This window comes from Trichechus manatus, unplaced genomic scaffold (assembly GCF_000243295.1).
Source record: "Trichechus manatus latirostris isolate Lorelei unplaced genomic scaffold, TriManLat1.0 scaffold00063, whole genome shotgun sequence".
NCBI classification, from domain to species: Eukaryota; Metazoa; Chordata; class Mammalia; order Sirenia; family Trichechidae; genus Trichechus; species Trichechus manatus.
The window spans coordinates 5,017,392-5,035,622 of record NW_004443999.1 but is presented as its reverse complement, the minus strand read 5'-3'; the positions used below and the strand labels follow the sequence as shown (position 1 = coordinate 5,035,622).

Here is an 18,231-nt window from a genome sequence, read left to right as displayed (position 1 = left end):
TGGGTCACATTCTGCCAAAGTCGCAGGAATGGGCTGACCCAGGCAATAGCACAAATATATTTGGCAATACTGAGATACCACTAAGTGATTAATTTCCCCATCTTCCTTCCTGTGTACATGCATATATTCCCTGAAGGTGGACTTCTAAGGTAGGTTTGTAGCGCTGCACAACCCTGTAGAGAATGAAGGAAATATTGTGGAAAACATCCTTAAGTCATCGGAATTACTTGCAGATACTCATTTAATTTTAATTAAATCTTTGACTTAACTTATTTTTTTCTTTCCTTAAAAGAGTTTTCAATGCCACAGAACTACTGGCTTGGACATTGAGCTTTGTGTTAAGCAGACAGGCAGTCTGAGCTTGATTTTTTTTTCTTTAAAAAATGTTTTTTTTTTATATTGATAATAGAGTTTTTGTCAGTCTTTGAACCAACAATGTAAGTGTTTTAAAAGCCAGACTGATCTTTTCTCTCAATTCTATATATATGAGCAGTTGTTAAAAGGAATTCTCAAAAAGCTCTTAAGGAGGCTATAGAGATGTCTTGAGGGAAATGGATGCTTTGTGTTTCCAGAAGGGTGTTTGAACATCCAGGCTCATGCAGTTTTCATAGATTGTAGGTATCACAAATATCTATTTTACATATTACTTTTTCTGAGCGATGTGTGAAGATATTCAGTCTTCAAAGTGACAAGAAGATAAAATTACTTGTATTAGAATTTTGGTTGAAGCAATAGAGGGTTGGTTAAGCTGCCATACGTAAAGGGGTTTTTGTTAGGTTAAGACTGGATAGATGTGGCCTTAAAGAAGATGAAGCTAATGGGAAGACGGAAGGGCTATCCTTTAGCATCTAGTTTTTGGAACCAAGCTATTTTGTTGCTCCCATTCCATCATGGATGTTTGTGCAGTTTAACTCTTCTCTTAGTCTTTGTTTTGCCTGTGTGATTCATTAACTTTTTACCCCATGGCACCAACTGCCTTATGTTCTCTGCATTTTCCTTTCAAATTCCAGAGGAAAGACTCTGATTGGCTTAGTACCACTTCCTGTACTGGGGAGACTGATGATGTTAGCCAACCCCTACACTGTCAGCCAACCAGTGGCCTTTGGCAGGTACTCACTCGCAGTCCTCCGCTTACTCCAGGAATAGCCTAGGGCAGCTTCCCTGAGCAAGCCTATGGATGGTTTAATTTCACCTAGGCATAGATGTTGAGTATGACAGGCATCATGCCCTTTTCTTTTTTTTTTTTAATTGCAGTGGGCTTCCATTCTGCTATTTGATAAGAAAATTCAATATATTCTAATAAGTATTTCTAATATTAAAAAGCATCTCTGAGGATAATCATTTTAAGCCTTTATGGCTCAGAAAAAATGACAAAATCTTTCCATACACGTGGAAACAAACTCCTTATAACATATTAAGTTAAACATCATAATTACTTTTAACAAAGAGTTGAAAGATTTGGCTGAAGCACCTTTAAAAACAAAGTTGACTGCATGCTTATACTGCCATTACATATTTTGTGATTAACAATGTCTATGTGACTAAAACCAACAAGTTCTTTGGGAGTTAATTTTTTTTCTAATATATCACTAAGACCAGAAAGATAGTTTTCCAGGATATGCTCATAATGGGGACCCTGAATAATATTTTCAGCTACATCGTTATTGTAGACACAGAGACTGTGCCTCATAGCATCCTTTTTAAAAAGATAGCATGATGGCAAAGAGCAATTCAATCAAAGCCATTATAATAGCCAGGCACAGAGGGCACTGTGGCAAGGTCCAACAACTCTGATGGTGTCAGTGAATCCAAGGATGGGTTTTAGAGCATCCTGAGTCTGGATGGGGACATGGTTTCCTTTGATCACACTGTTGACAGACATTGAGTAGCAGAGAGATTGAGGGTGTGCTTCTTGTCAAGAAGTTAGTCGCGGGAGGGAAAATCACTGACTAGATAGTAGATAAGTGTTAACTTTGGTGAAGGGGAAGACAGTACACAATATAGGGGAAGTCAGCACATTTTGACCAAGACAGAGTCATAGAAAGTTCACAGACACATCCAAACACCTGAGGGACTGAGTTACTGGGGTTGAGGGTTGGGGACCATGGTCTCAGGGGTCCTCTAGGTAAATTGGCATAAGATAGTTCATAAAGACAATGTTCTACATCTAACTTCGGTGAGTAGCATCTAGTGTCTTGAAAGCTCATGAGTGGCCATCTAAGATACATCTACTGGTCCCATCCTGTCCAGAGCAAAGGAGAATGAAGGGAAATATTAGTTCAAAGGACCACAAGAACCACAGACTCCACCAGCCTGAGCCCAGAGCAACTAGACGGTGCCCGGCTCCTACCTCTGGCTGCTCTGACCCTCTCACAATAGAGGGTCCTGGACAGAGTGGGAGAAAAATGTAGAACAAAATTCAAATTTACACACACACATACACACAAAGACCAGACTTACTGGTCTGACAGAGACTAGAAGAACCCCCAAGATTATGACCCCAGGACACCCTTTTAACTCAGAACTGAAGCCACTCCCGAAGTTCACCCTTCAGCCAAAGATTAGACAGGTCTATAAAACAAACAATAACACCTGTGAGGAAGGTGCTTCTTAGTTCAATCAAGTATGCAAGACCAAATGGGCAAAACCTGGCCAAAAGCAAAGCTGAAAAGGCAGGAAGGGACAGGAAAAATGGACAGATGGAAACGGGGAGCCCAAGGTGGGAAAAGGGAGAGTGTTGACACATTGTGAGGATTGCAACCAATATTACAAAACAATTTTTTTTATGAATTGTTGAATAAGAAACTAATTTAGTCTGTAACCTTTCACCTAAAGCACACACGCACACAAAAAGTCTATAGTCATCGTATGTTGCTAAGGCAGAGCTATTAGTTTTCTCATTTTTGAAAGCTAAGATAGAATTGATATCCTTTCTTGAATGCTAAGGAGTCTAACCCAAATATTAAGGGAGTTGCAGATCCCTTCACTCTCCCTCAGTGGTGAATGGAGGGAGTATCTATGGTGTAGTGTCAAAATTCTCCTCTTCTTTTTGGAGGCTTTTTTTGTCTGCTCCATTGCCATTTCTGGGTTGCCCGCTTCTTCAGCTCCAAGTCTGGGCCAAATAAGGCAAAAAGAAAACCAGGAGCTCACAACTGTGTGTTCATTCCTTCGATCCCAAGGTTCTGAGCCTATCTGCCTTCTTCTCTTCACCCATTTAAGTTTTCTCATGTCTGCGTGTATAAAATGTCCAGGGTTTTTGGTTGTCCTTAGTTGGAAGAATAGGAAAAAAGTACATCTACTCCCATCTTCCTAGAAGCAGAAGTCCTTCAATTCTAATTTCGATATTTTCTTTATATTTTTATTCTATTGCATGTGTAGAGAAAACATTGATCAAAAAGTATATTGAGGCATTGAGAGGCAAAGTATGAATCCTAGATGAAAACGCAGACATTTCGTGGAAGGCCGGTTGATTTCTTTTTCTATACTTGGCTTTTTGTTACGTTTGCTTCCTCATTTTGTTTTATGTTTATGTTATGTTTTGCTGCTTCTTTGTTAAGACTGAATGCTTTAACTAAAATATAAATACTAAAGCTTAAAGGAAGCTCAAGAGGCAGCTTATGTAGATATATTCTCACATTTAAAGACCTTAATGAATGACTAGATTTCATATTTATTGAACAATCCTGATAGAAATATTCTGCAACTTCCTTTAGTCCTTCACTACACTTTAGTTCTGGTGTATTAACACACCTAAGCTCCAAAGCTCTGTGTTTTCAGGAGTGATTCTAGAAGTATTTTTCTTCCATCTTGAAACCTATTTCAAATTTGTATTTATCTACAGTGACCTTTTTGGTAATACTTTCAAGGAATACATGGGGATATTATCTGAGCTTCATAACTAACGTATGCACCCCCACCCCCACCCCCACCCCTTCTAAATTGACCTGTTTTCTTTTATGGTCTTGGGTTTTGGGTCATCATGGGACGTAATAAGAACCATTCCAAATACTCACCTTTAGCAGTTCACAATATTCTTATATTTATGGATATTTGAAGTTGGTCTGCCTCTGCCATGTGCCCTGAGTTCTTTTTCATTACTTTCCAGGGAAGTCCTGGGTCGAACCACTCAGTAGGTCCTTGCTGTCTTCCCTCCTTTTTCCTTCCTCACTGGAGCAATTTGGAATTTTAAAACCAGCTGTTGGGCAGATTTTTGCTTGCCTTCTGTGCCGTTTTGATCCTTGTTGTCCTCAAGTCATCTTTTCCCAATGCCTGCATTACTATTCTTCTGAAGTGCCCCAGCTTCCCCCATCCTCTGCATGTTTTCAGCTCCTCTGTCCTCTTAGGTACTGAGCACCATCCCCAGATTCTCAGTCCCTCCTCTTGGATGGTCCTAACCCTCTGCTGCCACCCCTAGTTCTGAGAATCTTCCTCTGAAGATTCCCTTTGTGGGCCGTGAGCATCCCTCATTCATGGATTGGAGTGTTTGCAAGCCTCCAATATCTGGTCCCTCCTTGGACAGTTCTGAGTTCCCCTCACCTCCTTTGGGTCCTGAGCCTCACCCGCTGGGGATCCTGAGATCCCCTCAAGCTCCTGAGAACTTGATAAGGAAGCCTCTGAACCACTGGTCCGGGGTAACTGAAATCTAATGTCAAATCAGGCTGGTGCTGAAGCAGCTATTCCCTGAACTTCAATTTTGGAAATGTGAGAGGGCCTATGTTGCTGCTATTGTTATTCTAATTACATGGGCACAAGCATTTTCATCCTATAAAGTAGTGAAGGCTGTTGCTGTTGTTATGTGCCATTGAGTCAGTTCCAACTCATAGTGACCCCATGAGACAGAGTAGAACTGCCCCATAGGGTTTTGTAGGCTGTAATCTTTATGGGAACAGATCACCAGATCTTTCTCCCACAGAGCTGCTGGGTGAGTTCGAACCTCCAACCTTTCAGTTAGCAGCTGAGCGCTGAACCAGAATTATGATTCCTGCTATACTGAGGCTTAGAACAACTGAGTGACTTCCCTCAGGTCACAAGGTTCCCAAGCGTGGTGTTCTTGCCACAATGCATGTTGCTCATAATTCTGATAATACTGCCAAGAAGAGAAGCAGTCAAAAGCTGTAGAATCAATTCTAATGACCTAAATCAAGCTCTGGGAAAGTGTCAATAATATAAATTCAAAGCTGACACATCTTTTTTCACAATGGTCGATATAGACTCGCAATGTTAATGGGAATTTAATTTCTTTCTTTTTTATCTTGCCCCCTTATAGGTATTGGCATTACCAAAAGTAGTAATCCACAACACATACTAAACCTGTATCGTTGGAAGTGGGTTTCTGATCATATGTAAAGGCCCCACTCCTGCTCCCACGCTGTGACTCTGCTCTCCAAATGTTGTTGTCTGTGCATTTTTGTGGGTGCCAGGTCTGTGAGTGCACGTAGGCAAGACAAGTTAGACACTTAAATGCTTCATTCATCTCAGCACAACTTGACTCAGCTACCTACTAGCCAGAGTCACAGGTGGCCAGAAAGGGCCTTTTGACGTTAAGTTTGTTTTCTCATTCCAATGCATATTCCCAGCAAAGCAGAGGCTGCTTTGTAGCCGTTCATCTTTGGGCCGTCTTACATGGCCTGTGGGATACTGGGCCCCCATCACGCCCTGTAGCTGTGTAGTGTGTGGGGAGAGCCTGGCCACACATGCAGGAAGAAGGAACTGGATAACTCATTAGTAAATATTCTTTTTTTCCTCCGCCTTCTCAGTTGCCAGGATCTTCAAATGGAGATTTCCACTCTCCAGGAGCAGATCTCTCATCTGCAGTTTGTGATTCACTGCCAACATCAGAACCTGCGCAGTGTCATCCAGGAGGTCAGATTAATCAAGTGTATTTCTCTCATAGATGGGATGTTTACACTATGAAGGCCAAGTACAAGTGGCTTGTCTGGACTTTAGAAGGAATGAGATTGTCCTCCCCACTGACATATCCTTTTTGTTTTACGTGTAACATGGCTCTGTGTTCAATGCCCTCTCTTGTCTGAATGCCAACACCTGGAAGGTTCTCAATGAAGCTTGTTTAGAAAATTGTGTTTAACTGCTCTTTAGATGTTTTGGTGATTTTTTAAGTGTTCTGAGCCTGATAATGTACACTGTTCTTTAGCAGATCTCGTAGACAAGGGGGTCCAGCTCTTTCATGAGGGAGAGATGGTTTTCATAACCTCATACAGAATAAATTTATTTAGAAGGTGGTTTAGAGCAGCGGTGTAGCCTGGGCTTCTCTGGAGACATCCTGGCAAGTGATAAAGAAGAGGGAATTCTGGTAGCAGCCAGCTGGATAGTGGACTATATAAATAAGATCTAGTTCAAGATATATGTTGATCTGGCTTTGGGGGTCTGCTTTAGATTTAAAACCAAATCTCCAATTTTTTACTACCTAATTTTTGTTTCCAAAAGGAGTCCTGCAAAATGACTCTAATACCTTCCTGACATAAATGTAGCATCAGTGCTCACTTGGCTATGATCTCATAAAAGGGCCAAAGAACTGAGCCAGGGAATTTAAGAGCTAAAAAGGACCTTGGTGCCATCTCACAGTCCCATTTTACAGATCAGAAAACTGAGGCCCAAAGTGTTTAAGTGACAGAGTAGGTTGGTGGCAGAGCTGGCCTTAGAATCCAGGTGTCCCCACTGTTCATGGCCCATTCTGATCCTCATTGTCCTGATCCACCTCCCAACTCGACCTTGTCTCTTGGCAGATGCTTCTCTTCCAAACAAAGCAGGCTATCATTGTTATGCGATGGGTGTGATGGCTTCAGGAAGCCTGTCCATGCCAGGCAGTAGCCTGATAGCATATTCATCAGCAGCTGCAGTTGCAGGATGAAAAGGTTACATTGCTGAGAAACAGAAGGATTGCAAGTACAACTGTCCATAGAGTGCACTCCTTCTGAATTTGTTTAATCAGACTCTCCAAAGATTCAAATGTGTAACAGCGTTGTCTGAATGCTCATATCCCCAGGTGCCAGTTTGGCCTTCTATTTTCTGCAGCCTGCTGAGTGTGCTAAGACTTTTGGATTCATTTTTCTATTTTATGGAGATCATTTTATCTTAGAAATGTGTACCATTTCGGACTTAATTAACTATTCCCTGTTGTCTGACAAGATTTTTCCGATTGTGTCTCCTAATTCTTAGATGGAAGGGTTAAAAAATAATGTAAAAGAGCAAGATAAAAGAATTGAAAATCTGAAGGAAAAAATTAACATACTTGAAGCCCAGGTAAGGAGGGAATCTGTTGTACATATCAGTGTGTGACTGCATGTGTGTGTGCCTGCGTGAACGTGTCTGTGTGAGTCTTTGCGAGTGCGTGCAATGTGTCTATGTGAATGTGTGTGTGAATGAGTCTTATGTGTCTTTGTGTGTATGAATGTCTTTGTGTGAATGCATGTGTGTATGTAAATGTGTCTGTGTGTAAATATGACTTTGTGTGAGTGTGAGAGTGTGTGTGAATGTGTGGATGTGTCTGTGTGAGTGTGAATGTGTGGCTGTGTCTATGTGTGAGTGTGTGTGTGAATGTGTGGATATGTGTATGTGTGAATGTGTGTATGTATGAATGTGTCTATGTGTGAGTGGATGTGTGGATGTGTCTGTGTGTGAGTGGATGTGTGAACATGTCTATGTGTGAGTGGATGTGTCTATGTGTGAGTGTCTGTGACTGTGTGGATATGTGTATGTGTGAATGTGTGTGTGTGCGTGTGTCTGTAAGTGGGTGTGTCTATGTGTGAGTGGATGTGTCTGTGTGAGTGTGTGTGTGAATGAGTGGCTGTGTCTATGTGTGAGTGTGTATGTGTGAATGTGTGGCTGTGTCTTTGTTAGTGTGTGTGTGTGAATGTGTGGATATGTCTGTGTGTGAATGTGTAGATGTGTCTGTGTGTGTGTGAATGTGTGGATATGTCTATGTGTGAATGTGCGTGTGTGAATGTGTCTGTGTGTGAGTGGACATATGGATGTGTCTGTGTGAGTGGATGTGTGGATGTGTCTATATGTGAGTGTGTGTTTATGTGTGTGTGTGTGAATGCAGGTATACGGTAATGAACAGAACAGACTGTTCCTGACCTCGTCTAGCTTACCACACTTTAATTGAGGATTCAGACAATAAACAAATAAGTAAATCTACAGCTTCATTAGGGAGGTGGTAAGTGCTCTGAGAAAGAATGGAACAGTGGGAGGAGGTACAGAGTGATGCTCAGGGAAGGCATCTCTGAGCAGATGATATTTGACCAAGTGCTTGAATGTAGTGAGCTCTTGAGCCATCGTGATGCTATTTCTAGTCTATTCCTAGCAAATGCTTTATTATGAAGCTCTTAAGCTGGGAGAATATCTGCAGGGTTGTAACATCTTGCAGTGCAAATTTAAGACCACTGCCTATTTTGGAATTCATTAAATAATGGGGTAGAATGATTCCATTTATAAAAATAGTCACCATAACTTGAACAACCCTTTTAAATAGATCACCTTTCTAAACCATATAGACAGTATACTTTTGTTATCCATACTAAAAGCATTAATCTCTTATTAAGTGTGCTACATACTTCATTTTGTTTAATCCTCAAATCTTATCTGAGAGAATGTTATTATTTACTCCAATTTATAATTGGTAAAACCGAGATTCAGAGAAGTTAAGAAACATATTCAAAATCACTCAGCTAGCAGGTAGCAGAACCTGCATTTGAGTTGACTTAACTTTGAAAAACGTTTGTCCCCCACAATATCTACTTCTCTGGGGGTAGCACAAATAGTTTGCACACAACTACTAACCTGAAGATTGGCAATTTGAATCCACCCAGCAGCACCGTGGAAGAAAGTCCTGGCGATCTGCTTCCATAAAGATTACAGCCAAGAAAACCCAGTGGAGCAGTTTTACTTTGTCACATATGGGGTTGCCATGGCTTGGAATCAACTCAATGGCAGTGGCTATAATTTTGAATTTTTTTAGGTGATGTATAGGTGTGTGTATGAAATACACATACATATACATATTTAGATGTACGTATATATTTAGAAATGAATAGTTAATGACATTAAATTTGCATGATCAGTTACGTTTATTTTAGCCACTGTCACAGTTACCATATTAAAGTTTTTCTATTTTGTTTCTAGGAGTTTTTCGAGTCATGGAAACAAATATTCTTTTTTCCGTGATGTTCTTTTCATCCTAGCAGTTTTTTTTCTCCTCCGTGTGGGGGATAAAATTGGCTCATATAACTCCATCCTTTTGTTTTTGTTTTTAACCTTTTTTAAGTTTTTTAGACGTCTTTTAAATATCATCAGAAAATTTTTGCCTAACTCTACAAAAAGATTTATGTTTCTTTCCACTTCTGCATATTTTTCATCATCATAACTTACAGCTTCTCATGTTTATCTCCTATTTTCATGCATTTCTATCTTCTGCACTAATGATCTACTCATATGGAAGTGCATCTTCAGAAATCACTCCATTTTCTAAACCTTGAAGATTATCCTACTTTATATAATCACCGTCATCCTTAAAATTTAATTCCAAGAGTGTGTTGATAGATGAGTAAGCATGCAAAAATTAGGTTCTTTTGGTTAACTATGTCAATAAACCAAACTTGGATAAAGTCATCGTAATAGCAAACATATTCTGGCCAGTGATATGTAGTTTTGTAAACTAATATTTAATAAAACCCATGCATATTAAATTATTAAAATAACTGTAATACTTTCCTGACATAAATGTAGCATTTGTGCTTGCTTTAACTAGATTTTCTAGTTAAAGGAAAAATTAGAAAAGCTCATGAACCAAGAATGTTGTTGTTACGTGCTGTCGAGTCATAGCGACCTCATGTGACAGACTAGAACTGCCCCATAGGGTTTCCTAGGCTGTAATCTTTATGGGAGCAGATCACCAAGTCTTTTCTCCGTGGAGTGGCTGGTGGGTTTGTACCACTGATCTTTTGGGTAGCAGCTGAGTGCTTAACCATTGTGCCACCAGGACTCCCTGAACCAAGAATAAATACCCAAATTTGGCCGATGAACTAACGCTAGCAGAAAGTTCAAATAAATGAAAATCAAGCCAGTCTAACCTGATAACTCTTATGCTTTTGTATCTTCTGGTACTTGATAACTCGAGGATCTAGGGTTTATTTTGGAAAAAATCCAAACAGCTTCTAGGTAACTGTCCAGTCACAGAATATTTGTATTCCAGCGTTAGTTGGCATCACGGCATTGTGTTTCAAATTGCTTTATAACCTGGAAAGTGCTATACATAGTGTTTTCCTCAGCTACGTAACTGACCTATCTTATGTGCCTGCAATTTTTTTGGAGTGGTTTCTAGATTTATCTTTAATATACAAAGCACATCTTTATTATCAATTTACCAAATCTGAGAGACACTTCCTGGTCCTACTTGGCTACTTAAATTAACTTGTGAAATGATTAATGTGTCAGAAGACACTGACTCCATCTTTTAGTTATTATTCAATATAAATATATTCCAAGTTGCTGAGGGCTAAGATGGGACACAGTCCACTTCTTGACTCTGCTCTTGTTACTCCAGTGGTTCTTAATATTGGGTGCACGTTAGAATTATCTGTAGAATTTTGAAAGCTCCTGATGCCCAGACTGCAACCCAGTGAAACAGAATCTCTGGGGAGGAATCCAGGCATCAGGAAATTTTAAAGCTCCCAGGTAATAGCAATGTACAACCAAGACTGAAAACCACTACTTTAGTCCAGTGGTTCTCAGACGTGAGCAGGCATCCGAATGACCTGGTGAGCTTCTTAAAACACAGTGCACTGGGCTCTCTGGGTTTCTGACTCAGTAGGTCTGGGTTTGGGACTGAGGGTTTGTATTTCTAATAAGCCCCAGGTGATGCTGCTGCTGCTTCTGGTCCTGGAATCACACTTTAACCATTGCCTTGGCCTGTTTTTCCCCTTCTTTTCTACCTAGCCCATTCGGCCTTATCTTCAAGGTCCAGCTTAATGTGCTGCTCTATGAAAGGTCCTACGTTATTCCAGTCACACAGGTTTCTGTTCATACCTTTTATGTAGTGATAGATCACCCACTGCCTTAGGCATCGCTTGAATTGCTTATATTTTACTTTTTATTTTTAACATTCGCATGTTTGTTTTATCATCTTTACCATGTTGTGCATCCTGTACTGTGAAAGGGAAGATACCATGCTTTCTTGCCCATCTTCACATTCCCTCTGCCCTCCAGCTCTGTGCTGTGGACACAGAGGAACTCAACAATTGGATGCATGTGTGGGGGGCTGGATGGTTAGGTAGATTGGTGATTAGTTTCCTGACAGTTTTCTTTCTTCTGTTTCCTATTTATCGTACTCGGGATCCTGCAGAAATCGCCGAGTCTCTGTATCTCCTGGGGGTTCACCGTTTTCTTATTTGTAACATGAGGTTATTGTTGTTAGGTGCCGTGGGGTCAATATCGACTCATAGTGACCTTGTGTCACGGAGTAGAACTGCCCTTAGGGTTTTTTAAGACTGCGCTCTTTACGGGAGCAGATCTCCATGTCTTTCTCCCAAGAAGCCACTGGGTGGGTTCAAACTGCCAACCTTCGGTTAGCAACCAATCACTTAACCATTGCACCACCAGGGCTTCTTGTAACATGAGGAGGCTGGACTAATTTCTCTGGTCATGTAGAAAAGGAACATTTCACAGAGAAAAGAAGGTGGACTTTGAAGCCAGCAACAAACCAAAACCAAATCCATTGATGTTGAGTCGATTCTGACTCATATCAACCCTATAGAACAGAGTAGAACAGCCCTATAGGGTTCCCGAGAGCACCTGGTGGATTCGAACTGCCAACCTTTTGGTTAGCAGCTGTAGCTCTTAACCACTACACCACCAGGGTTTCCTGGAGCCAGAAGGGCCCCCATAAAGCCTGCGTGTTTGTACATCAGTGCTGCATATACTACCATAGGGTTATCAGAGGCTAGTTACCTTGTCAGTTATAGTTTTGCCTGCCTTTTTTCTTTAATGTGCATGGCAATAGAACTTAACCCAAACTGCTGACCTCCTATCAGAGGAAAGAAATGTGCATAAAGCACCTGGCACTCCAAAGTATTAACTCCCTCGCGTTCTATCAAAATTCCAATGCCTGTTTCCAAAATCCACCCATTTTGGTGTTGACTTACTCCAAACCATTAGGTAGAGTCTTAGAAAATACCTTTAAACTTTAATTATATGATTCCCTAAGTCCTTATTTTCGAAAAGGTAACGGAGCTGGTGCATTGCTGCTCTTTCAAAGCCAGAGCCTCGCCTGCCGTCTTGCCCCTCCTACCTCTCAGTCCCCAGCTCCTTCTGCACAGGCGTATCCTTTAAAGACCTCTGGTCTGGGTCACAGCTGAGCAGCCAACTGCCAGCTCAACCTTGGGCTTGATCCTTCACTGTTTTAAGCCTTACTTTCCAAATGTGAAAATGAAATCGCTTGGACTGGCCATGTTATAGAGAAAGTATTCACTCTGAGCTCTGAAGACCTGACTTAACTCTTATCTCTGCAGTGAATAAGATATTGAACACTTAACTTCTTTGGACCTTTATACCATTTTGGGTATAAAATAGTATTTGCACTAGAAAATCATAACCAACTGCCTTTAAGTCTTAAAATCTGTGCCAGGCACTAAGCTGGGTGCTTTACATATTTTTTTGTCATTTCAGAACCTGTGAAGTAGGCACTGTTATTACTTCTATTATACAGATGGGAAAATTCAGGCACAGAGAGGTTAAGTAACCTAAATGAGGTCACACAGCTAGTAAGTGGTTATGCCAGGATTCATACCTAATAACTTATATTCTAATGTTTCATGTTATTAGCCATTACATTATCTCCCAGAATTTTAAGATTGCTTCCAGATCTACAATATTATGATTTTATTTGTTCCTTCCAACAACATATACAAGATTGGCGGGGTGGATTATTTACCCCAAATATAGGGATGAAGATAAGGAGCCCTGGTGGCGCAAGCAGTTAAGCCCTCGGCTGCTAACTGATAAGTTAGCAGTTTGAACTCACCCAGTAGCTTCGCAGGAGAGAGAACTGCTTACATAAAGATTACAGACTAGGAAACCCTATGGAGCAGTTTTAGTTGTCACATGAGGTTGCTGTGAGCCACAAATGACTCCATGGTACCCAGCAACAGCAACAATGTAGGGATAAAGAACCTAAGGCTTCGATGGGAAAGTTCAGGCTAAGGTGAACTGTGTAGTAAAGAAGAGATGGTGCCTATATTGATGGGGCTTGTAACCATGAGACTGAGCAAGAAAGACAAATGTGTAATCAGTACCGTGGGTGTCATTAATAAAGTGCTTTGCATTTGTCAGTATAAAACCAAAAACCAAACCCGTTGCCATCAAGTCAATTCCAACTCATAGCGACCCTATAGGACAAAGTAGAACTGCCACATAGGGTTTCCAAGGAGCGGCTAGTGGCTATGAACTGCTGACTTTTTAGTTAGCAGCCGTAGCTCTTAACCACTGCACCACCAGGGCTCCGTCAATATAAAAGAAACTGTAAGACCAAACACAGTTTAGCTGTTGAATTTCAGAGGCTGAATCAGAATACCGAACTTTAATCCCTTAAATACAATCCCTGAAAGTTATGCATTTTTCAGAGTATCTGAAAAATTATCTTCACAGATAATATTTAGTGACTCTCAACAGGCTATTTTCTGTGTCCTGATAGTGTCTGCAACCACAGACTTATCACCGGGGAGTGATGCAGGTGATAGGTTGCATAGAACAATTGAGTGTGTGGCTAATAGATGCACTATCTGATCTCTTCAAAAAAAAATTTTTTTTTTTAATTTTAGAATAAAGAACTAAAAACCAAGGTGGCACTCTGGTCTGAAACTCCTAGGACAAAGGAGTCTAAGGCAGTCTCTACAAGGTAAGGTCTTTCTGCCTCCCCCAGCCCCATCTCCCTTCACCACCTCTGTTGTATATGTTGGACATTCATTCCATGTGAGAAAGAGTCCAGTCTGTTAATGTTTGTATCATGCAAGTGTAGTGACTAGCCCTAAATTACTTGTAAGGGGCTTGAACTTATTTCTGTTTTTATTTTATCAGAAGGATCCCATTTTCTGTGGGCAGTGAGTGGCAAGTATATGACAATGAAGAGTTTAGTTGAAAGAGTTAATTTTGTCCCCTCACCTGGATAATAAAAGAGTTGGACTCCAGATTTGTCCCGACTCTCATATTCTGTATTCTGTGGCTAACCTCCACACAGATGATGCAGGCTGTCAATGAAACGGACCTTTACCAGTGATGGGTAGCATTCACATTATTCTTAACTTCACTTTGACAGAGAGGGATTTTTCACTGTCTATTTTCAGTCAGTCAAAAGCTAAATTTATATACTTGGGTACAAACATGATTTAACTGTGATATCTCATACCTGAATACCAGTTTAATACTGATCATTTCAAAGTTTTAAAAGAAATCAACGTTTTAAAGGAGGCATAGCTTCTTTCCCTCAAAACTGAGTTTTCATTTTCGTTCCGGGTATCATCAGCTCACCACAAAACCAAAACCAAACCCACTGCCATTGAGTCAATTCCGACTCATAGTGACCCTATAGGACAGAGTAGAACTGCCCCGTAGGGTTTCCAAGGCTGTAAATCTTTATGGAAGCAGATTTTGACCTCTTTCTCCTGTGGAGAGGCTGGTGGGTTCAAACTTCCAACCTTTTGGTTAGCAGCTGAACACTTTAACCACTGTGCCACCATCAGCTCACAAACAAAAAACCAACCAAACAAACAAACTCATTGCTGTCAAGTCAATTCAGACTCATAGTGACCCTATAGAATAGAGTAGAACTGCCTTACAGGGTTTCCAAGGCTGTAATCTTTAAGGAAGCAGGCTGCCACATCTTTCTCCAGTGGAGCAGTTGGTGGTGGGTTGGAACTGCTGGCCTTTCAGTTAGCAGCCAAGCACTTTAACCACTGTGTCACCAGGACTCACCACAGTCATTTATTCAGCAATTATTCAATGAATGCCCCGTCTAGGCTTGTGCTGTAGTTGGTGCTGTGGATGTAATAGTAACATGAAGTGTGGCCCCTTGAATGCACAGGGCCAAAAACAAACAAACCTGTTGCCTTTGAGTCAGTTCTGACTCATAGCAACCCTATAGGAGAGAGTAGAACTGCCCCATAGGGCTTCCAAGCAGTGGCTAATGGATTTGAACTGCCCACCTTTTGGTTAGCAGCTGAGCTCTTTGGGATCCTCAAACCGCAGTGAGCATAAGAATCTTGGGGTGTGCTTGTTAAAAAGTGAATATTCCCAGTCCCCCACACCCAGAGAGTCTTACTCAGTAGGGCCATGGCAGGGTGCAAGAGTCTGCATTTTAACAACTGCCGTAGCTGGTTCAGCTGCGGGTTGTCTCTGGATTGCTCTTTGAAAACCCCTGGCTTAGAGTCAAAGGAGGACTCAGGTGCATAATCAAATACTAAATGATACAGTGTGGCAAGCACAGTGCAAAGTACCTTGAGAAAACAACAAGGAGGTGAAATTTCAGCTAAGTAAGTCTACAAATCTGAGAAGAAAATCCAATCACGTCATTGTTTGAGGTTCTTCACATGGCTTCCCAGGTACAAAACCCTGAAAGATCTAGCCCCTTCCGGCCTTTCTAGTGTCATGTCTTGACCGTGTCCATTTTGTTTACGTCCCTGTATCTATGCTTGCTTTTTTGTGCTGGGCATGTTCTCTTTGTCCACCCACATCTACTGTGTGCTTCTTCTCGCTATTTGCCCCATCTACATACAGGTTCTTGTGCTTTTGGGCTTCTAGTGGGTTTGACCATTGGGAAGTCCAGGTAGGAGATTTTAGGAAAGGGAGAGAGTGGGACTGGGGCATTCTTCCCCTGGTACCCTCTTTGTGGGGCTGTCTGCATCCCTTGGTAGTTGTCATAGCTCCTTTCAAGCACATTTTCTCTACAGGACTATCTTTGGGGTTCTAGAAACAGCTCTGTTCCCTCTCCTCACCTATTCAAGCCTTGGGATGCTGCACTATTCCTTGTGGTTTTTCTACTCTCTGTCCACGTCTTTGTAAATCATCTTTGGTATACCCTCCTAGAACCATCCTAATTGGAACATTCCCTCTGTTTCCTTCTGAGACACTGTCTTTCTGTTGCTTGATGGCACCGGGCTTCCCGGGAATGCACACCTCTAGTTATTCTCGCCTTTCCCTTATCCTCTACCCACCCCAACCTGGCTAACCTGAACGCATCCTTCTGATCTCAGCTCTTAAGTTTCGTGTCCTCAGAGTAGCCTTCCCTGCCCCTGGGAGTGCTTCTGTGTCCTCAGTTAATCACTCTTAAAGCTTCCAGTCTTCCAGTCTTGTAACACTTACCATAATTGTGATTAAATAATTACTCATATGACTATTTGTTTACTGTCTGTCTCCAAAAAAGGGAAGAAACTCTTTGAGGATAGGAAATGCTTTAGTCATGTTCGCTATTGACTCCTCAAAACCTGGCATATAAATATTTACTGATTAAATGAGTAAATATGTTTAGATACCTTTTTTTCCTCTCCTTTGCCTTAATTCAAGTCCAATCTCAACTTTAATGCTTTCTGCAAACATGGCAGATCATCTTATCTATTGTCCTTGTGCTTCTATTGCTCATGTTTTCTTTTCCATTGATGGGCATTTTAGTCATCAATTGTTTGTAATTATCTTAGTTTCCATGTCTGTATCTCTCAAAGCAGGGAGCGCTGGTGGCACAACAGTTAAGCACATGGCTGCTAACCGGAAGGCTGGCTGTTTGAAGCCACCAGCAGCTCTGTGGGAGAGAGACCTGGAGATCTGCTCCCATAAAGATTACAGCCTAGAAAAGCCTGTGGGGCAGTTCTACTCTGTCACATGGGGTCACTATGAGTCAGAATCGACTTGACAGCACCCAACAACAACCCAACATCTCTCAAATAAAATAGATTATAAATATCATGAGGGCAGGAATAGTACCTTGGATTTCTCTTTATTTCCTGCATTGCTAAGGATAAGTGTCTTTAAAAATTACCTAATAACGAATGAATTCAAGTAATGGTAATGACCTACCAAAGCAGTTGAAACAATCTAAGTCCTTTAAAAATGTTGACAGAACTTAAAGTGGCAAAATGTAAAACAGACTTCTGGGCTCAAATCTCATTTCCATAATACCCTGTGAAATTATTACTTAAAATAAAACATAGTTGTAATTACATGTATCATTTTTTAAATGATTAAAAACTTCCTGTTCTCACAGCTTTTGAATTCCCCAGTCTGGTCCCTGTAGGGAAGAATCCCATTTTCTGAATCTCTCCGGCATAGAGCCTGCAGTGGGAGCTCAGTCCCACTCTGGTTAGCATCTGTCTAGGAATTCAGACCAATTCATCTCCCTCTTTATGACTTCCTGCCACAGTGCCTAACTTTGCTAATGATGTATGTAATTAGAGACTAGGGATGAAACCATTAAGAATCAAGTCCTCTAAAATCTTTGGGCCTCCAGAAGCTGAGTTATCATCATTTTGGTCACTAGCCTGGCAACTTCTAAAAAAGGAACGAAATGAAGCTGCAGAGATATCCTAGGAGGGGGTGAAATGCCTACATTTCAGAGGCAGGGAGAGAAGTAGAGTCACTTCTGCGGGGGAAGAAGTGAAGGGTTTGGAATAGAGAACAAGACTGACTTCCCAAGGGAAAGTGGGATGCTAAGTTTTTTTTGCTCCCTTCCATCCAGACAAGGAGCCCTGGTGGTGCAGTGGGTAAAGCACTCAGCTGCTAACCAAAAGGTCAGTGGTTTGAACCTACCAGCTGCTCCGTAGGAGAAGGATGGGGCAGTCTCCTTCCATAAAAATTACATCCTTGGAAACCCTAGGGGGCAGATCTGCTCTGTCCTATAGGGTCACTATCAGTCAGAATAGACTCAACGGCAGTGGGTTGGGTCCACCCAGACACAGTCCCCTTCTGTGATGGTGAGGCATCATGGCCAGCCTCAGCTGCTTTGACCCTGGAGGGGATGGGGCCAGAGTAAGGTAGTCAAGGGAACAACTGATTTTCTCTACATTCTAACTACTCTAGTATTGAATTCTGAGACTCTGGTTGGTTCAGAGGATGGGTTGGAGAGAATGACTTCTATGGCTTATTCTTTAGCTGCAACTAATTAATAGTTAAAAGTCTACCGGGTTTAGAGACTTTTCTTCACCCTATGACTTGAGAAAAGTCAAAGGGAGAAAT

At 41.3% G+C, this 18,231-nt stretch overlaps 1 protein-coding gene across 1 annotated transcript in view; it reads left to right on the top strand.

Moving 5' to 3' along the window:
* The window catches only part of CCDC68 (coiled-coil domain containing 68), a 41,657-nt gene that overhangs the window by 21,859 nt on the left and 1,567 nt on the right, over nt 1-18,231 (top strand). Inside the window, exons 8-10 of the mRNA XM_004379245.2 lie at nt 5,757-5,862; nt 7,177-7,260; nt 13,833-13,909. Coding sequence (XP_004379302.1) covers nt 5,757-5,862; nt 7,177-7,260; nt 13,833-13,909 — 267 coding nt within the window. The remainder of the gene's footprint in view (nt 1-5,756; nt 5,863-7,176; nt 7,261-13,832; nt 13,910-18,231) is intronic.